This window comes from Clinocottus analis, unplaced genomic scaffold (assembly GCF_023055335.1).
Source record: "Clinocottus analis isolate CAN_PGR_092001 unplaced genomic scaffold, fCliAna1.0.p SCAF_26, whole genome shotgun sequence".
NCBI lineage: Eukaryota > Metazoa > Chordata > Actinopteri > Perciformes > Cottidae > Clinocottus > Clinocottus analis.
The window spans coordinates 4,805,084-4,826,378 of record NW_027175998.1 but is presented as its reverse complement, the minus strand read 5'-3'; the positions used below and the strand labels follow the sequence as shown (position 1 = coordinate 4,826,378).

General features: G+C 42.5%; 4 protein-coding genes across 8 annotated transcripts in view; all 4 read right to left on the bottom strand.

The window, feature by feature from the left end:
- Positions 1 to 6,646, bottom strand: part of nfixa (nuclear factor I/Xa) — a 134,706-nt gene extending 128,060 nt beyond the window's left edge. For both annotated transcript variants that reach the window (XM_068592141.1, XM_068592142.1), the window contains exon 1: positions 6,514 to 6,646. The gene's annotated coding sequence lies outside the window, so the exon portion shown is untranslated. The remainder of the gene's footprint in view (positions 1 to 6,513) is intronic.
- On the bottom strand, positions 928 to 6,629 carry dand5 (DAN domain family, member 5). Of its 4 annotated transcripts, XM_068592157.1 has the most exons (4): positions 6,514 to 6,624; positions 2,494 to 2,585; positions 1,786 to 2,336; positions 928 to 1,489 (listed from the first exon to the last, which is right to left on the bottom strand). In XM_068592157.1, the coding sequence occupies exons 3-4, from the start codon at positions 2,275 to 2,277 to the stop codon at positions 1,202 to 1,204; spliced, it is 780 nt and encodes a 259-aa protein (XP_068448258.1). In that variant the 5' UTR covers positions 2,278 to 2,336; positions 2,494 to 2,585; positions 6,514 to 6,624; the 3' UTR covers positions 928 to 1,201. The 4 variants fall into 4 exon arrangements, with proteins under 4 accessions (XP_068448258.1, XP_068448260.1, XP_068448259.1 ...); XM_068592159.1 differs by lacking the exon at positions 2,494 to 2,585 and having other exon boundaries at positions 1,786 to 1,994; positions 6,514 to 6,629; XM_068592158.1 differs by lacking the exon at positions 2,494 to 2,585 and having other exon boundaries at positions 6,514 to 6,581.
- Positions 6,647 to 7,745: 1,099 nt separating the features above from the next.
- Positions 7,746 to 10,785, bottom strand: tspan34a (tetraspanin 34a). The gene is made up of 7 exons (XM_068591889.1): positions 10,729 to 10,785; positions 9,848 to 10,060; positions 9,200 to 9,274; positions 8,969 to 9,076; positions 8,519 to 8,659; positions 8,305 to 8,397; positions 7,746 to 7,802 (listed from the first exon to the last, which is right to left on the bottom strand). Exons 1-7 carry the CDS (start codon positions 10,783 to 10,785, stop codon positions 7,746 to 7,748), a joined length of 744 nt encoding a protein of 247 aa, XP_068447990.1.
- Positions 10,786 to 12,800: 2,015 nt separating this feature from the next.
- rab3da (RAB3D, member RAS oncogene family, a) lies at positions 12,801 to 20,729 on the bottom strand. Its single transcript, XM_068591888.1, has 5 exons — positions 20,629 to 20,729; positions 18,916 to 19,146; positions 15,737 to 15,855; positions 14,729 to 14,853; positions 12,801 to 13,638 (listed from the first exon to the last, which is right to left on the bottom strand). Exons 2-5 carry the CDS (start codon positions 19,144 to 19,146, stop codon positions 13,451 to 13,453), a joined length of 663 nt encoding a protein of 220 aa, XP_068447989.1. The 5' UTR covers positions 20,629 to 20,729; the 3' UTR covers positions 12,801 to 13,450.
- Positions 20,730 to 21,295: the final 566 nt, after the last annotated feature.

Sequence of the window (21,295 nt, the reverse complement as noted above, 5' to 3'; positions counted from 1 at the left end):
CCCAACCTCTCCTCCGCCTGCACATTCTGGAAAAACAAAAAAAATATATATATATAGTGCCTGATTAAAGTGGCCCCTAATTCCTCATAGTTAAGACCTGGGCAAATATTTGTCCCATCAATCTTGAAAAATATAGCCATCAACCCGAGATGTTAATCACATGCTAATAGAATCCAAGGGACTCAATGCACCCCCGTAGTGAAATGAACGCTTTCACTTTTTCAGAAAGCCCACGTGAATGCAAATGGCCATCTAAACAGTCGTTTTGACAGCATGCCAAGACGTCGTAAAGAGCCCCCTTCTTTATGCTCCTCTGGGAATGTATGTAGGGATGTGTGGGATGAGTTCACTTTACCAGGCCCAGGTGCCAGGGTATAAATGAATAATAGGTTTTATGGGTCCTAACTAAAGAAAAAAAAAAAAAAAAAAAAGCACATACGCACATAATCACACATACCCACTCGCTCAAGTGCATCTGTGGTGAATGTTGTTCGAATTCCCACAACTACACTGAAAAGAGATTGGGCATGAGAATAGGTGGTTCCTATACATAATTCAGGGGTCCATGCTGAAACAATTATGTTTGCTTACTGCTAAGTACCAGCGCTCAATAGCTCATTTGCTCTCTAGTTTGGTGCTTTCAGATGTAAGTGCTACGTGCTAAAAGTCGGTGGAACGCGGCTTTTTAATAAAATATAGGAGCCGACACTCCAGCGCTTGAATGCGAGAGTGGGTGGAAAAAAAACAAAACAAATGGTCTTCATGTTTTTACTTGAGCTTTGCATGCAAACTAAATTGCACTTGTAATTCCAACCAGTGTTGTCAGGAAACTAATTAGCGACGCAGAGGCAAAAGGGGAATGTGGACAAAATACGAAGTTTTAATGACAAAATTACAGATCACAATATTTCAGTTTAGATCCATTGAAACACATTTTTTTTTACAGCAGCACGAGTCCAGTGTGGACAGCTCAGTCAGTCGCAACAGAAAATTGCATGACCATAATATAGGTCAGTTTGTCAGCAGCAATCAGTGGTGGAACAAACCACCAGAATATTTTACTCTGAATAACACATTCAGACTCTAAAACAAATGAACAAGTGTCTCAATAATTATCACATCACTTTTGAAAAACAAAGTCCATAACGTTGAGATTAACGACGTCAAGTCCGCATGAAAATATCTTTAAGCTGCACCCCGGTTACAGGCGTGCGGATGCCGCAGCCTCGGCGCTCTTTTCCTCTCGGCTCGTCTCGCACTTGCACTCCTCCACCAGCATCACCCGCTTCACCTGGACCTTGGCTCCGCAGCGCAGGGGCACGGCCACGGTGTGAGCTCTGGACGGGGCGCAGCGGGAGCAAGGGGCCCGGTGGCGGGGGGCCCCGGACCCGGCAAACTCCCCCTCGGACGGGACGAACAGGGAGCTGCACTGGCCGAAACACAGCTTGTTGTGCACCGTCACTGCGTCGCATGCGTCTGCCGTCACACGCTGGGAAGGGGGGGAACAGAGAGGGGCGACATTGGGCAATATTGTCAAAGTTAATTTACCTCTGAGGGTGTAAAAATCAACACTCCGTGTTTATGCAACTCATCACCATCCTGGCTAATCCTCCGCCAGCGCCATCATCAGCTTTACGAGTGAGCAGACAGATTATTGCCACTGAAAAATAAACACTTTGCATCGCTTTCTACTATTTGAATGTAAAGAATTGCTCATTTTAATGCTTTTGGCCATGTGTTGCACCGACAACTATTTAACAGAGAAGGGAAATGAAACTGTCTTACCTGAGTGAAAGGTACTGCAGTGCACGCCTGTTTAGTGTCCTTCAGGTTGATTGGCAAGGACGCGCTCATCTTGTCTCCTTTATTTAAGGCTCTCTGCCACATCTGCAGGCCTTGCCTCTTCTTCAGATCCATTCCAGCGGGGCTTTTAGGGTGCAGGAGGTGAAGAGGACTCGATGGGGCTTTGGGGACCTTAGGGGCCATAGCCGGACCTGGACGCCCGTGTGACAAGAAAGCAGGGAAGGACATTCTGGAGCTGAGGGAGGGTGCTCTCCTGGACGCGAGTCCTCCTCTGAATACGCCTGACTGGGTCAGGGCACGAGGGTCCAGTTGCACAATCTTCACTATTCCCCGGACAGGTTCATCCGGTCCGCTGCCAGATGATTCAAAATCCACTCTCGACCGCTTCATAATGTTGTCAAAAGTATTGTGAGGGAACGTAAAAGCAACAGCTGTCCAACTTGACAAAAAAACAAAGATGATAGGGCGAGCCATTTTTTGACACAAAGAGGGACGATTCTCAAAACGCAGTCGATGAGATTGTTTTTTCAAAACTGAGGAAACGACAAAAAAAAAAGTTACAGCGAAAATGTTATTAAAACAATCTTTGTCTGCTGGTGCGGTCCAAGGTTCCAAAAGGTAACCTTGCTGTCAGTGCTTTGGTCAGTGAGGTGGAGGGAGTCTTTTATATATGTCGCTGCCAGTTCTCACCTGTGTTTTAACGCAAAGAAGGTGTCGCAATTCCCACACCAGACCAGACATCACACCAAGCTTAAAACTCCAGGTCGTGGATGGCCGCCAGACTGAGAGGATTTCAGTTTCAAGGTTAGTGTGGCCATAAAAATAAATAAAAAAACATCAAAAGAGGGCACTTGATCCTCGGGGTTCAAACTGACCTGATTCCATGCATGTAGTTTATATTTTGCTATGAATTTGGGTTATTTCATTCACCTTTATTTATTTACAGGTTTTATAAAAAGTCTCTGCGCGACATGAAGCATGAAATCATTCTTCCAGAAGATATTTCCCCTTTTGATGTTTTAACGACGGTGGTGGAGAAAGCTGCAATATCTCTGGATTTTCATAAGTCACATTGTCGACGGTAAAAATCCTGCAACTGTGACGGCAATTATATGCCACAACCAACGAGCAGATGGATTTTTCGAGTGGCTCCTTTTTAACCAGCGACGGTAGAAACAGCTGACTTGATGTCGGGGATGAACTTTAACTAAACTCAAACTGTTTTGAGTCTCATGCTCACAGCTTCAGGAAGACCGCTGAGTCAACGAGCTGTCACCGATACCGTCGGCTGTAAAGCAATAATGAGTTTATGTTCTCCGTGTAAACAAGCCGTCTCCTGTCCGTTTATTCCCACAGGCATATCCTCAGCCCCTCCCTTGACGTCCCATCACAACACCATTAGACTTCACTGTGCTCCGTCAGCCATGACCTGATCACACACCGGCTGCTGAGGGCCGACTGGCCCACAATGTGAGGAGAGAAAGAGCGTTTGACTTTCTCATAAAGAGCTCGGTGTTAACAAGCACTTTTCCACGTGGGTTTCCCATCATCCACCGCTTGACAATATGGTTCATATAGATGCAAGGATGGCAAAGGTCACATTTGCTGACCAAGCAAGGCCTTTTACACACTGGTTGGTGAAGCCTATAATTACTTGATTATGCAAACTACAATGTTAAAAGTAATGTAGAATGTGTGAGGATGTGTGCACTGTCACTGTAATGTAGGAAGACCACTTCTTACAGCTGCAGAATACATGTTCTCCACAAGAGGGCAGAGTTTACTAAGTAGTATTTCTCCTGTTAATCACACTGCTCTCTCACTGTTAAAGACAATGTTCTCAATAAACTATGGAAGGCGTTTAAACAAAAGACTACATTCACCTCATTGTTTCTCACGCACACTTACACGATAGACTTTTAAACAAATTACTGTATTATAATGCCGACTCCCTTTTCTCTCGCTTTTTTTACATTGCTTGGTTATAAACTTGGAAGAGCTAATGACGGCTTCTCAACACTTTTTGAAAGCATGGGTGTTAAAATCAAACACCCACAGTCCAGCCACACACGAGCCAAAATCTGTGTTTCTAAACCATGATTGTTGTGGGTTCTGCTGTTCTAGAAACCTGGAAGATAAAAAGGGTAGCCGGATGGATGCCCCTTATGGCCGGTTAGTAGACGACTCTGTCGTTTTGGTTTTAGTCGATTAAGATTTCTTTAATCGATGAGTCATTTTTTATGCCTTTATGTTGAATTACTTATTATCAAGAAACTTGTGAGCACATCTCTGGATGTGGATAAAATAAACAGTAACACTTTATAATAACTGCACGCTACGAAGCATCAGTTAAGTATAAGTAAACACTTAATTCATCATTCATAACGCATTGTTTTACATCTTCTAAATGACGGATTCACCATTTGTAAATACAGTATTATATAATGCTTCATAGCCTGCATTTAATATAAAGTGTTACCAATTATTTTTGGTGGTCTCAATAATATTTGGTCACATGAGAAGCAGCAGTGGAGTAGAGAATGCTCCTATGGCTCTGTAACACTTTATAATAACTGCACAAAATGAAGCATTATATAATGCTTCATTTACAAATGGTGAATCCATCATTTATAGTGTGGAGCAACGCTTTATAAATGATGAATTAAGTGTTTCCTCATACTTAACTAATGCTTTATAGCGTGCAATTATTATTAAAGTGTTACCAAATCAACTAATCAACTAAATCGTATGAGCGTTTGTCGAGTGGGTTCTTGTTAGCATTCTTCAAAGGTGGAAAGGTTTTGTAACCGTTACGCCATAGAAGGGTTCTCTGTAGAACCTCTGGGGGTTCTGGTGGAACCGTTCACATATGGTATAACCATTGTTCTAAATACAACCCCAGGAAAGGGTTTCAGGAGGAACCAATATAAAAAGGTTCAACCAGAAAACCAAAACAGTGTTTCCCCTTTGAGGAAAAGCCAAAGAAACCTATTCGGTTCTAGTTAGCGCATCTATTTCTAAGAGACTGTATCCTATTATCGATCAGGAAAGCACTTAATCGATCTGTAACACAAAACCTGAGGGGGGTTAGCATATTTTCTGTGTAGTAATAAATTATTCTGAATATACTCGTATAGGTTTTAAGTGCCACGAGTGTGACTCACAGCTAATCTTGACTTCACCTTTACAGGAGTGCCCACAGACGGACATTAAAACTGCCTAACACAGAGAAAACCGATATGAAGCATGGTCACATGTTGCATTTAACTGCGTTCCCAACCGCTTTATGGTGACAGTAATAGAGACAACTCTTCCAGGTTATGACGCCACTGAGGAGGGTCATCAGGTAGCTATCTCACAGCATGTGACGGGAGAACCTGCTGCCAGCAGTGAGCATACATTAAACTTCACTAACTACCCCACTAAACACACGCACACACATGCTGACACATTAACAGTTATCGACCGTCTGATGTAAACTGCCCTGTAATGTATAAGCAGCAATAAACCTGTTCAAATGTCATTACCTTACATTGCATGAAGCAAATTCAAACAGCTCTGAGCAGAAGGCCAGACCATATGGACCACACTCACCTTTCTATTCCCCCTTGTACTTTAATAGCAGCTCATTGATATTATTTAGAACACACAGCCTGTTGAGGCATTTAGCAGAAATGATATGAGCTGCCTGTTTGTGACTGGGAGAATGTATTTAAAACACTGATGGATAATGTGAGGCATAAACGGTGCCATAAAATCACATGCCTCCTTTTTCTTACTGGAGCATATGACGGTTTAATGGCTGTTGTTCCTTAATCTGTGAAACAGGCCATTATTCTTGACCAGCGTCTCTGCAGCAGACACAGTAACATCAGCGTCCATTTGTGTTTCTGGCCACCTGCAAAATGTAAATCCTAAACTCTATGTACATGAATACATAAAAAAAAATATAGAAAAACTGTCTGACGCAGTAGATTTTAGTATAACTTGTTGGCTAATCGTGGTGATGGTAGAGAGCACCACCAGCTCACACACACACTCACTCACAGCAGGCTAAATGTTACTGACCACTGAGAAATAGTTGCATGGAGATCCAGAGTTGCAGGACAGCGAGGAAACTCTGTCATATGCATATGATAGCCCAGGGGATTTGGCGATTTGATCAAATCATATCCTCAATATCAATATTGCAACCATATTTAGTTGACCATTAGTGCTTTTACAAAACATGCACACATTGAGGTATTTGGATACAGTGACCACGTGGTCAAAAGGCATGTAATAGAACAGCTAGAACAGCCAAGTATGTTCAGAATATGACGTCACTTTACTGTGATGCATGCCTTTAAGACGGCACGTATGACATTTACTATACACACATATATCAAGATATTGGTATAATATAAAATTTATATTTTATATTTATATTCATATATATATATATATATATATATATATATATATATATATATATGTATTTATATTATAAATACAGTGCAATAAAATGAATTAATTTATGCTTCCAATGTGTCACCAAAATGCAGCAGGCCTACGTACAGGTAGCCACATGAAAGTCAGGTGAGTGGCTACCTGTACATGAAAGAGACATTACCACGATAATAAATTAAGCTACAACTCACAACTTCCTCACAGAAACCGCAATCATTAAAATGCCGCGGCGGGCTCCAACCAACCCAAACACTGGCTCACCTGGGCGGAGTCCTTCCGCTGTGAGTTCAGCAGGTTGCCGGTCTTCGTGGTCCGCCTCCCCGAGACGTTTGACGTTTATTTTCACGTATATTTAGTCGACTTGAACTTCCCATACCAGCTGCTGTTGAGTGGGCGCGTCTTCCGCGATGCTGATGTTCACCGTTATGCTTGAGCGGCGGGCTCCTCCTTGGACGCCATTACGATGACGAAGACGTAACTTAGCTAATTGTTAGCCGCTTAGTTCATCCTCAGAGCCACTACACGTCTCACAACCATTCTGTTGTGAGTCCTCTTCGGGCTTTAGACATGGCCCGGTCAAGACATCCTCTAAACATGTGCTTTAAAACAACATATAAATACAAATGAAATAAGCGGTTCAAAGTTAGCCGTTTAGCTATAGTTGGAGTAAGTGGAAGCTGCTAGCTCGATGAAACCGCGTTAAACTGCTTTAGTCGCGTGCGGCGCGCTATAGCGATATATCTTAAAGGGACAGTACAACCTGAAATGTAAAATACATACATGTATTCTCTTATCTGATCTTTATCGATCTAGAGTTCCCTAGTTTTGGAGATACTAGCCGTTCTCTGTCCCAAACTACGGAACCTTATGGCTCTCAGACTGTGTGTACATTACCAAAACTCTCCAGATTGATAAATAGCACTAGTATGTAGTATTTGATTTTAGGGTGAGCTGTCCCTTTAATGTACATGACGTCAGAGAGAGGAAGTTGGTATTATGTTGTTGTACATATTGAACTTATTAAACATTGGTGGAAAAGTTAACACTTGATGACATTTGAAATCATGTGATCTTCAGTTTTAGTTTTTTTTGGAGGCGTGGGTCATGCTTTTGTTCAGAGTCCATGGGTAATACATTAACCATCAACTTCTGACAGTTTAATATTACATGTTTACTAATATAGCATATGAAAACATGCCAAAGAAAACCATAATCACAATGTAAATAAAAGGTGGTATTCTGATATTTATTATTCCAACTTGATCAAACATACAAAAAATAAATTCATTATAGTACAGCGTGCAGTGTGTGTGTGAGACATAAACAACTCCGTTCTGCCCTGTGCAACGTCGCATATTACTAACTATATGTATCAGCACATACAATGTCCGCTTCTTAAAATATAAATAAATCACAGTATAAATGTGGACAGATATAGTTCTGAAACTAATTTCTCCACTGATTAGAATGTCTTTAATCCCAAACAGGAAACATCACGCCTTCCGGCCAATACTCTTGTAGAGGACCATCGAAACCACCATAGCAGCAACCTGTAAAACAACAATTCATCACACAGTGTAATGAATCTGAGATACAAGTGTACTGTACAAGTTGGATAAAGTTCTGCAGGATATACTCTGCTGAGTCAACGATTTCTGAAAAATGTATTTGTCACATTTAAACCATTTCCATGGTGGCCTTAACGCCATATGACAAGAAATGAAACTGTGAATCTCGAGAAGCAACCCCTCTCACATTGTTATTTGATACATTCCTATCAGAAAAATATCAATATTGCTATTTTCAGACCGTTTCACAGTGGGTCTCTGTTTATTTCTCGTGTATGTAAATGACATTAGGTGACAGGAAGTAAACATGGACCAGAGCTTTTGCCTAGCAATGCAATTCCAGTCTTTGTAAGTGATAAAGTTAATAAATGACAATTTAAACCTATTCCACTCAATCACCGCTCTGTAAAAGCAACTGTGTGGTCAAAGTATGGAGCGCTCTTCTACACTGGTGGCAGAGAAAATGTCTATTTGATACTGATACCTCAAGAGCAGCGATTCCAAGAGCCACGGCTGCAATGATTTCAGCGTTTTCCTCTATTAGCTGCAGCAGCTTGTGAAAGCAGCCATCAATCATCTGCAGGGGAAACACCAGGTTTTAGCAGAGATTAGGAATGATGAGATTAGGAATGACACAATAAATGTAATGTGGTATTGTTAGATATTGTAGTTAAACCAAGAGCAGAGTGGTCTCGTACCGAACGAGCTGCTATGCCTGTATTGCACACGGTGGTGGTGATGGTTGCGTTGCAACATGTGTCTGGATAAAGATCTCCTTTGCTCTCTTGAAAAGGGGATCCATCGAAATCTGTGTAGTTCTTGTATCCGCAGCACTGAAACTAGAAGGAAACCACAACCAGTGTTAGTCCCCATCTGAAGAAATACACAATGTGATCATCTTAACTGTGATGCTGTAGTGTGGACAGAGGTGTTGATATATAATAATGTAAATTACTATAATACATTTTACATGTTTACACTGAAGACAGTATTTTTGGTTATCAGCATATTATTATTACTCTTTTCACTGCATTCAACTGATATTCAAGTGACTGAGGTGTGTGATAAAAGAGCCTATACTTTTGTCTCAAGCGTTGCATCAACCACAATCAGGACTTCACTTGAAATCTAGAAGCAAAGTGCAGTACCTCCTCCATGGTGGCGTTCCAGAGAGAGGTGAACTTGTCGTTGCTTCCATAGTTGTTTTTAATGCTCGTTCTAACTTCTGTCTCCAATCCATCAAGAAGCTGCTCAGCCTGTGAAGGACACCATTTTTTAAATTTTTTTACCAAAGCTCTTCAAGGCGTTTTCATACTCCATTAGACAAAATGACAATTATTGCCAAGTGGATCCTGTTTTTGACCTTGAGAGCCACTCACCAAACCCTGGACGACGAGCAGCACCACAGCTCCCGCGACCTCGATGATGAAGATGATCAGCACAATGCTGAAGAACTGGATGGTTGAGAGAATTATAAATGATACTGTAAAACCTTCACTGTCAGGCAGCGTCGTGCATCTATAAAACCTCTCCGACAGAGAGAGAAACGGGCCCGGACGAAGAGCATTTAAGCAAATTTCAACTGCAGAAACAAACTGGAATACGCATCACATACCAGGACCGAGTGAGAAGCAGTCTGTTGACCTTTCTAGTGAAATAAATAACCATAAAAAATGTAAACTTTTACAGTTACCAGAATTTACATTTCATATCCAAATAATCTCAGATATACAGTCAATTATCATTATTACTCTCTCCAGTTTTAACTAAAACAACTTTAAAATAAAGTGTATCTCATTTTCAACATACCTGATACTACCACAAGTAAGACATTAATGAAATGTTACCTTAATAAATCAGATTATTACATTGCATATTGTGGTCCATTATGTATTTAAGTAGCAAAAAAACATCTGAAAGGTTTTGGCATTATTATTTTTTTTAAAGAAAAATGCTTTTTATTTGTATACATGTTAGTTGCATGTTCAGTCCTGTCCAGTGCAGTTGATCTACCCGACATCACTCACCGTCAGCAGCATGCACTTGCTCTCCCTGACGGCTCCGCAGCAGCCGAGGAAGCCGATGACCAGCAGCACGGCGCCCACGCCGATGAGCAGGTAGGCCACGTTGACCAGCTGGGACAACCCAGACTTGCCCTCCACATTATCCAGTAAACCCAGCAGGGAACCACTGTCCACCTTCACCCACACCCCCACGCCCAGGATGCACGCACCTGCCAACTGCGCGTCGAGTGGGGAGGGAACAGAGAGAAAGAATTAAGGAGAGAGGATACAAGGATGTGGCATTAAAGCGCAGAGAAATAATGGTAAAGCATTATAAAACACGAAGAGCAGACATGCGGGAAGGAAAAATACTTCTTCTGTGATGAGCTGTGAGAGGTCGTTAGCAGAGATCATGAGTTCAGCCTGAGAATTATTGAGAATGTTTCAAATAAATTAAGTTAAATAGTTCAACATTTTTGGGAATTAGCTTCCAGTATTTGCTTTTCTGCTTATAGCGAATAAGCTCCAGCCAGCTGCTGCTTAGCTTAGCTTAGCATACAGACAGGAAGCAGGGTTAACGTGACCTTATTTCGGGCAGAAGCAAACATCTCCCATGTGTGCGCAGTTTACGAAACCAGTGCAAAATCTTAATGCTAAGCTAAGCTAACTGCCTGCTGACTGTAGCTTTTAGCTCACGGACACAAGAGTGGTATCGATCTTGTCGTACAACTCGTGTCTTTTTTCCAAAAAGTTAAACATTTCCTTTTGCTGTCGAGGAGAGTCCTACACAAAGCCAAAGGGAGTCGCTGCCCAGCGCTCTCTTGTCTGGTTGAGTATAAGAACCAGGCCAACATGAAAAAGAGCTGCAGGAATAAAAAAGGATCATCATTTCTTTTGCAACTTACAAAGATGCCGCCATTGAAGATGAACATCATGATCTTGAGAAAGCCGGAGCAACACATCTTGGCGTTTGTTTTTCTTTCCTCTTTATTTCCACACTTTAATAAAAAAAGAGAAGAAACAAGCGTGTTAAACTGCAGTAAATAGTACTGTCGGTCACACTTCTTTTGGTTAACTGCTCAACTTTGTTTTTGACCTCAATACCAGTCGACGGTACGGGGAAGGCTTCCAGCACGAGGTGAGTCCAACAGCATTTGCTTTGGTTATACATTAACCACAGTGGCAGGAAAACACAAGGGGTCTTAATCTCCTCTAAATGTGGCAGATTTGTCCTGCTGACGTAATCCCGGGGTTTCGGTTGATGTGTGAGTTTAGTTACTCGTTCATATCCACACTTGAGGTTATTTAGAGGATTACCAAGCACACATTCAAGTCATGCAATACACTTCAGTCTCAGAGGCCGAACACTCACTTCCTGCAGCGCTGGACTTCTGTGCTTTTCATTGTAAAAGTGTACGAGCAGTTTTATAGCACTGTGCCACTCAAACCATCACACATATATTCATATATAACCCCGACATACATCAGCGGCTAGTAAAAGTGTCTTTTCTACACTAGTGAATGTGTTCGCAACTTGAAATGCAGAATGCCATAAAGTCATAAAACACAGGTTTAAAAAGGTGCAGAGTCATTATTACAGGTCATCAAAGTGTTGTCATAACGTGGCTCCAATCATTCAAATGTCCTGCGATGAGTTAATGATTGGCTAATAAAGGAAAAGTCATCTTATCGTCTGACTGGTTGTCACACCGCAAGTTGCCCAGAAAAGCCATAAAACACACACCCTGTGCCCAAACTTTGCACAACTTTGTTTCTGTCTTTTGAGTCAGAGTTCAGTTTTATAGTTCAGCAACTATAAAACTGATGTTCCTTCTGAATGTTCGAGCCAAAGCTTTAATAAGGAAGATAACGTTGTGTTATTGCAGCGTTGCTCTGACATCAGGAACATACTTTTTATATGAGGCCATAAAAGGCTTTTATAGCTAAACCACATGTTGTTTGGTTGAGTTTAACGGTTTTAACACAACTTGAAAAGTCAGAACATTTCAAGTTTACTACATCAGCTGTGCCATTTCAAAGGTGGTGTTTTGTTTTATTAATATACTTTTAAAGAGAACCGAGTTGGACGATTCTTGTGTGAACTGTAGTTTGTTGGTAATAATAATTCAGTGTCAGGTTATCAGCTACTTCAAGGGAACAATAAATATCTCATTCAGAGCGTTTGTCATTCATCGTCATTTAGTTCTGTTACTTAAATAGCTGCAAAAGTTATCTGGATTATGTTGAATGTTATTTTGCCATAATGTGTTTTTTAGGTATAAATTTATGAAAAATAAAAAAAGGCGTTTGGTTGTTGAACTTATAGTCGGATGGTTTAATTAAAAGTATGAAGAAGCATGAAGCTCTTACCTGTACAGCTGTCTGTCCGCTGAGGTCTGATCAGTCAGGAGTGTCTGTTCACCAAGGCTTTCACATGCCTTTTATCTTCTCTCTCTCACACACACACACACACACACACACACACACACACACACACACACACACACACACACACGCACGCACGCACACACGCACACTCACGGGGAAACAGAGGTCATGCACTAGACGTCACCGACTTTGCTTTTGGGAAAAGCAACACTTCCTGGTGGTCAAAGTCCTTTTATAAACATAACACAATCTTCCATGACCAGGAACCTGTAAATATATAATATTGGTCATGAATGATTTATTAAATTCAACACAAAGCTCAAATATCTATCTATCTATATATATATAGATATATATATATCTATATATCTATAGATATAGATATATAGATATATATATCATATATGTAAATATATAATCATATATTTACAGGTTCCTGGTCATGGAAGATTGTGTTCTGTTTATAAAAGGACTTTGACCACCAGGAAGTGTTGCTTTTCTCAAAAGCAAAGTAGTTATTTTAATTCAGAAAACTAATCATAACATAACAGACTTGATGCAAATGAAGACCGGCAGGCGTTCTGTAGTGATCCACATCTTTTAATCCACACGTATAGAGACACAACAAACCTGGCAAAGGAAATATTGAACGAGCATTAACCATTAAAAGTAAGAAAAATATAAATTAAAACCCAAAGAGAATATCCCTCCAAACCAGAAATAACAGGATTGGTCCGTGCACACAGGACGGGAATCTAACAGCACCTTGAGGTGTGTTTGAACTTCCCTCTTCCTCAGCAGGTCACCAGGTCACAGGAAACACTGTGTGTGTGTGTGTGTGTGTGTGTGTGTGTGTGTGTGTGTGTGTGTGTGTGTGTGTGTGTGGAGTCACAGTGATGCATTTACATGCAGCAGCCACAAGGGGGCGGCATGACGCCAGTCAAATCACAGATATCCTGGCACAATGGCTCGAGCCCTTCAGCCACATCCTCACCTGCAACAGGTGTGTTCACTAATGGAGGACTAAAGCAGCAGAGGCGACGGGCGGGAAAAGAAAAGGCACAGCTGCTCCGTGCAGCTCTTTGGCATCTCAGTGTAACAGTCACATTCTGGTGACGCCGACGTCGTCACCAAGTCGGGGGAAAACAATGCTAAAGGAGCCAAGCGTCCATTAAAGTATTGACATGAATAAGTACATTACAATCATCCACTGAAGCTGTGTGTGTGTCTGTGAAGCCTTCAGCACGTGCAGCCGCCCTGGCCGCCGCGCGGCGCCTCCTTCAGGCCGGCCTCCGCGTGATTGGCCGTCGCGGCGGCGTCGCCGTTGACGCTCTGGTTCATCCTCTCACAGATGACGTCCACCAGCGTGTCGAACACCTGCTTCACGTTCACGTCGTCTTTAGCGCTGCTCTCGAAGAACTGGAAGCCTGCGGAGTCAGAGACGCTGCTGAGGGGTGTGTGTGTGTGTGTGTGTGTGTGTGTGTGTGTGTGTGTGTGTGTGTGTGTGTGTGTGTGTAGCTGCTGAGGGGTGTGTGTGTGTGTGTGTGTGTGTGTGTGTGTGTGTGTGTGTGTAGCTGCTGAGGGGGTGCTAAACGTGTGTGTGTGTGTGTGTGTGTGTGTGTGTGTAGCTGCTGAGGGGGTGCTAAACGTGTGTGTGTGTGTGTGTGTGTGTGTGTGCGTGTGTGTGTGTGTGTGTGTAGCTGCAGAGGGAGTGTTACACGTGTGTGTGTGTGTGTGTGTGTGTATGTGTGTGTGTGTGTGTGTAGCTGCTGAGGGGTGCTACACGCGCGTGTGTGTGTGTGTGTGTGTGTGTGTGTGTGTGTGTGTGTGTGTGTGTGTGTAGCTGCAGAGGGAGTGTTACACATGTATGTGTGTGTGTGTGTGTGTGTGTGTGTGTGTGTGTGTGTGTGTGTGTGTGTGTGTGTGTGTGTGTGTAGCTGCAGAGGGAGTGTTACACATGTATGTGTGTGTGTGTGTGTGTGTGTGTGTGTGTAGCTGCAGAGGGAGTGTTACACGTGTGTGTGTGTGTGTGTGTGTGTATGTGTGTGTGTAGCTGCTGAGGGGTGCTACACGCGCGCGCGTGTGTGTGTGTGTGTGTGTAGCTGCTGAGGGGTGCTACACGTGTGTGTGTGTGTGTGTGTGTGTGTGTGTAGCTGCAGAGGGAGTGTTACACGCGTGTGTGTGTGTGTGTTTGTGTGTAGCTGCTGAAGGTGTGTTACGCGTGTGTGTGTGTAGCTGATGAGGGTGTGCTACGCGTGTTTATTAAACGTGTGTGTTTCCATGTGTATGTGTGTGTATTAAACGTGTGTGTGTATTAATTGTGCATGTGTGTGTGTGCGTGCATGTGTGTATTAAACGTGTGTGTGTGTTCAAGTGCTTGCATGTGTGTGTGTATTAATTGTGCATGTGTGTGTTAATTGTCCGCGCGTGTGTGTGTGTGTGCATGCGTGCATGTGTGTGTGTGTGTTAATTGTGTGTGTGTATTAATTGTGTGTGCGTGTGTGTGTGTGTGCTCACCGAGCTCTGCAGCCAGCCTCTGGGCGTCCTCAGTGGGAACCTGTCGGTCCTCCTCCAGGTCCATCTTGTTGCCCACCAGAGCAACCTGAGCGTTGCCCCACGAGTACGTCTTGATCTGCGTTGCCCTGGAAGACGGCAACGCAACGTTTTCACACAAAGAACAAACTTCATGTCTTCACCTCACGCAGCGGTGCAGAGTAACAACACACGTTTACCCAAGAAGTACTTCACTTTAGTATTTCAGTTTCATATACTTTATACTTCTTTGAGGAAAAGTAGTATAGGAATACTACGGGATTACAGCAGCCCTTACTGTGAATAACGGCTGCTGTAATCCCGTAATTTCCCCACTGAGCGACTAATAAAAGGACTATTTTATCTTATCAGTAACAATGTTCCAGTAATATGATGTATAAACCCCTCTGAGGTTGTGTACTTTAAGTGTGATCATGTACTATATATATATATATATATATATATATATATATATATATATATATATATATATATATATATATATCTTTGTTAGTATTTTTAGAGTTCTACTTTTACACATGAAACAGATAAGCACACGTCTTCCTCCCACGCTGTTTAAAGATGAAGAGCCATCTGTACATGAAGGGATTTAGAGCTGCGCGTCATCATCATCATCATCAAATTCCTTGTAAAAACACATAATTTTACTTTGCTAAATTTGTTAAAACTCTTTAAAAAAAAGTAAATAAAATAATCTCTTGCTTTACAGGTTAAACATTGCCGGAGGAATTAAATGTTCATATGACGGCTGTGATAAGTTTGAATAATCAAATAAATATATAAATAGTTTCGTATACTTTTGGACTTACGCTTTAAGGGTGTTAATAATCAAAATTATGCAAAAGCGCATGGTTTTAAATCAAAAACCATACACATTATCTTGAGGGAACGACCTCCCTGAACCTTATGCCTCACAGTATTTGTTATTCATTATAATGAGTGTAAATATGAGCGGGCGGCGGCTCCACCCACCAGTCCTGCACGGCGCAGAAGGACTCCTGGCTGGTGATGTCGTACATCAGCAGGAAGCCCATGGCTCCTCTGTAGTACGCCGTGGTGATGGTCCGGTAGCGCTCCTGGCCCGCCGTGTCCTGTGAACACCAGACACGCCCCAGAGAGTCAGCGTCGCTCTTGTTGCCTGAAGCGCAGACGAAGCACCGGGTGAACTCGCTGAATCAATAACTCTGCAGGAGCGGCGGCTGACATCCCTCCCGGCGTGCGTTGACACCACCACGCCCTGTAAGTACACCAGGATGCGCTCCGAAACTGTTGTGAGCGTTTGGATGAGGCTGCCCTCACCCTTCGCCCTCCCCGACGCCATGCAGTAATGGATGCGTCCTGTGTAGGGTTGCAAAACTCCGGGAATATTCGGAATTAACGGGAACATACGGGAATTAACTGGAATTAACTGGAAATTTGGGGGTAATTTAACTGTATTATCTTGTCATAAGCAGACATGCATGCAAATATTTAAAATACAACTTTTAAAAATGACTTTTTTTGACATTCCAAAAGCCGTGAATAGTCGAGGTGATGGTGTACTTTTGTGTAGGGTTGCCCTTTTGTGTAGGGTTGCAAAACTCCGGGAATATTCAAAGTTGGAAACTTTCCACGGGAATTAACTGGACATTTTGGGGTAATTTAACTGTATTTACCTTGTCATAAGCAGACATGCATGCAAACATTTATAATACAACTTTTAAAAATGACTTTTTTGACATTCCAAAAGCCGTGAATAATGGAGGTGATGGTGTACTTTTGTGTGGACGTACATACGTCCGACTCTCACTGCTGTAAGAAGTCGACTGTATACAAATAAACTTGGTAATAAATCAACATGGCTTCAGTTTACCAAGTAATCAATATGCTAATGACAAACAATGTTGGGAACGTTCACTTTCTACATGAACTAGTTCAGTTCATAGTTCAACATTTTGAACTAAGTTCACAGCTTCAAAAAATGAACTAGTTCAGTTATTTTGTTCAATATGTTGCAGCTGTAATTTAAATCTCTGGCTGCAGTACCGCTCTTGGCCTCTACACAACTCGGCGCTGTCACACTCTCCAGGCATCGAGCTGAAACGTTCAGACGCAACACTGATGACAAAAACGTTAAAAACAACAGAATGTTTTATGTTTATGTTTCTGCAGACGATGTTCCAACCAGCTGATTCAGGGTCCAGCTGAGCTCGGCCTGCAGAGTCTTGTTCTCAACTACATTTAACTTCCCTGTTAAATGCTTTTGCAAAAAAACTTAGGCACATTTTTTTTTTTTCAAAATTCACAAAATTCCCGTGGAAACTTTCCGGAAATTTACCGGAAAATTTCCGCCCCTTTGCAACTCTACTCCTGCGTGTCGTCGTGAGCCCGTCGGGCTCCCGCGGCTCACGCATGCATCTTTCATGAACCCCGCCGTCTGGGGAGCGCGTTCCACATCAACAGCCATTAGCTGCCGAGCGTGAGGAATGAGTTTACTCCACATCCACGACAAGCAGCGGCGTGCAAGAGGAGGAACGAGGCAACGCGGGGGGGGGGGGGGGGGGGGGGCAGCCCGTGTTGCGCAACACCGCCTTCACGAGCGCGATTAGCGCCGCCATCGCTCGCAGCTGTATTTTAGGACCTCTCAACCCCAGATAATGAGCTGAAGTAAATTACAGCTCTGGCATTAAAGAGACTGCAGGGTTTTGTGCTGAGTGTTGCTGATATAGTGAAGCCTATTTGCTCTGTACAGTATATCTTTTTATGTATTTCTTAATGTACTGTAGAGAGTTCTCTTGGGAAGCTCTTTACACGTTGATGATGAGCGTCTCCTGAACACACACCTCTGCTGTACACTAACTACACGCTTCACACGGTCAAACCGACACAATTAGCTTCATTTTTGTTCTTTCAGGCTTGTTTCTGTCGAGAGGAGGCCAACGAAGAAACTCCTTTACTTTATCCTCGATGATTTTAATACCATATATATATATATATATATATATATATATATATATATATATATATATATATATATATATATATATATATATATATATATATATATATATACACACACATATGTATATATATACATATACATATATATACACACATATATACATGTGTATATATATGTGTATATGTGTATATATACATATATACGTATATATACATATATATATATACACACATGTATATATATATATATATAAATATATATATATATAAATATATATATATATATAAATATATATATATATAAATATATATATATATAAATATATATATAAATATATATATATATATATATATATATATATATATATATATATATATGTGTGTGTGTGTGTGTGTGTGTGTGTGTGTGTGTGTGTGTGTGTGTGTGTTTATGTCTAATGTTTTCTACACAGTAAAGTCTTGCAAACACTAACATTTTTTATGCAAAAATATTAGTCCTAACCCTGAAAGAGTCTGTTTGCAGATATAATACGTTGGATCAATAGAGCTAGCCACAGGCTAACTGCTAAAGGTGGAAAGTCGCCCTGAGGGAACACAAACAACCAAACCAGGTGACTAATTTCAATGTTTTCGGGCCGTCTGCCATTCTTGTGTTAAGAAACTAAATAACTGCCACAAGTAGCAGCACATCCATAACGTCTACGTCTTTACGTGCCAGATGAATAAAGAGTTGAATCTGCTCAGACTGAAACGCAGTCGGCCAGCTTTCCCGTCTGCACTGAGCAAACATCTATCAGTTTGTTTTGGCCTTATCTGCCAGACTTCTACTCTTTCTTCCTGCTGCCGAGGAGAAACTCCTCATGTGCACGTGACGGTGAACAGTTTGAAAGCAGGGAGGTGAAGGAGAGCGAGTGACTGTTCATTAGCTTTGTGATTCTGTTTTGTGCCAGGATACATTGCCAAGCTAGAGTACAAACCGCTTTTTAAAGGAAAATCCTATTATTCTACATCTAAAAATGGTGCTTTTAAACTGAAATAAAGTCACATGGCTTCAGCTGTCAAGTTTCAAGTTTGAGCTTTAACTTCATAAAAGCTTCTTCAAACCTACATCTGACATTATTCCAACTTTCCACTCGTGGGATGTTGATCACTTTACTTAGTTTCAGAATTAAAACAATGTGCTTGTGTTTGAGAGAGTTTCCCCAACGAACCCAGATCTGGAGCTTGACCCGCTTGTCGCTCCTGTAGATGGTCTTGACCTTGAAGTCGATGCCCACCGTGCTGACGAAGGCCGAGGTGAAGGAGTCGTCTGCGAAGCGGAACAGGAAGGAGGTCTTCCCCACGCTGCTGTTGCCGATGATCAGCAGCTTGAACATGTAGTCAAAGTTCTGGTCGGCCGTGTCTCTCTGCTCCTGGACCCCCGGATCTCTGGCGAGAGCCATCTATGGAAAGCAGGCGGGGCCAGAGGAGAAGACCGGTCCGTCATAAGAAGATAATCCTTCATCAAATGTACCACAGAAAGCACACACACACACACACACACACACACACACACACACAGAGGAGGCAGCAGCACAGTGTGTGCAGGAACTACACAAAGAGCTTTAGGTTCAACTTAAGTCAATGACTTTAGTGCCCGTTTCTGTCTGTGCTGTTTGTTATTTTCTCTAATCCGTTGATCATTTATAAGTCAAAAACAGGATTTGGATACTTCATGCACACAAATAATCAATCAGTTAACCAAGAAAACAAACTGCGGCTCAACTGATAATGTCAGAGTCTTTGGTTGCAGACAAAATGGAGAATAAGAGGCATATGAAATGAGCTGAACAGAGATCATTGTGGAGGGGGAAGAGAGGCATACGCACATGGGACTAGTTAGTGCTCGCTTGTTTCCTTTACCGGTGCATTAAACAACTATTCACAACATGCAACAAGTATGTCAACTATGAGCCCAGCTGATGAGCGGCCTACGTTGACGAGAACAATTAACATTTAAGGAACTAAATAAAAGCCCATATATCCCTGGTCTAGTCCCAGACCGGGGGGGTGGAGGTGGTGGACGTCTGGGACGGCGATGTGGTGACACAGTACCCGAGTGTTTGAATGTCAGAGTGAGGAATCTCAGCTATTTGAGGATTCAAATAGCTGAGGATTCAGGGTAGACTCTCCTCCCTCCTCATCCATCCTCCATCGACCCGTTTAAACACACGCCATCCATCTATGTATGTCTGCTGTCATCATCCATCACATCTCACCCACTCTTGCTCCTATCTTTCTGCATCATAAGGAGGCTGGCTGACCCATCCATTCATCCTCCTCCTCCTCCTCCTCCTCTTCCTCCTCCTCCTCTTCCAGAGAGGCAGACTCCCTGATTGCTGAGATCTCTCTGGAGACCAGCTCAGCAAAACCACTTCCAAGACCATAAAGACGGGACTTGGCGGCGTTCTGCTGTCTCCACTCAGCAGAACGCTGATAGCCTGGTGTGTGTGTGTGTGTGTGTGTGTGTGTGTGTGTGTGTGTGTGTGTGTGTGTGTGTGTGTGTACACAACGCTGAATGCTATGACCATAGCAGAAGAAGAGAAACCGGGTCATCTTGTCTATGTTGACATCTGGGCTGAAATAATTCATGGAAGTGTGTGTGTGCGCGCGCGTGTGTGTGGGAACGCGCGCGCGTGAGTGTGCACTTCGCATGCCCAAGCTGTTCGCACGAGGACACACGTGGGGTCACGCACTTGTTGACACTTTTAATTAATCTAAATGATTTCAAATGTAGCGCAAACGCGAAGATCAAAGGCGCCGCGAGACGCACGCGAAGTTATCGTGACGGTTTGCCTAATTTGCCTAAAGTGGCCCAGCATACGGCAGCAGAACCACAGACCCGTGGCGGCGCCAACACGCCCTGTGTGTGGAGGTGAACTCGCCTTCGGTTCCGTCGCGTGGGTCCGTCTCCTGCGTCCGTCTCGCGCCGCTCCTCTGGAAGCCGATGCGTGCGCGCTGCCTGCGGCCGCTGCGCTCCCGGATCTCCAGCTTGTTGTGCGTGCGTACAGTCAATGGGAGACGCACCGTTACGCTACTGTCAAGTCAGCCGTGGTTATGTGAACGGAACATCCGGTACAGACTGTCAAAATAAAACTACACTCTCTCGCTTTGTCTTTCACACACTTTACGAGTTGTGTGCGCTGTTGTTTCGGTTTGTTTTGTGCGCTCACATTGCTGTCTCTGTTCAATAGAGTATAGTGTGGTTGTTACTTTTAATCATCCTCTGGGATTGTGTTCATACTACAGAGTAGTACATTTAGCTAATTTCCTCTTGGGGATATATAAAGTATGCCGTTGTATCTTGTACCATGTAGCTACTATAGATTTTAGTAACTGTAAATACAAGTTAGTACTATAGTTACCCGTTCAGGCTTATTTCTTCATTTCTTTACATTGATTACTAATTAGTGCCAAGCGCTCCATGGGGACATCTTTAAATGGCTCGTTTTAACTGACCACTCAAATAAAACATTGATGTTTAAGTCAAAATAGTAGAAACCAAAGATATGTAGCAATTCTAACTGGAAAACATACAATATTCTATAAATA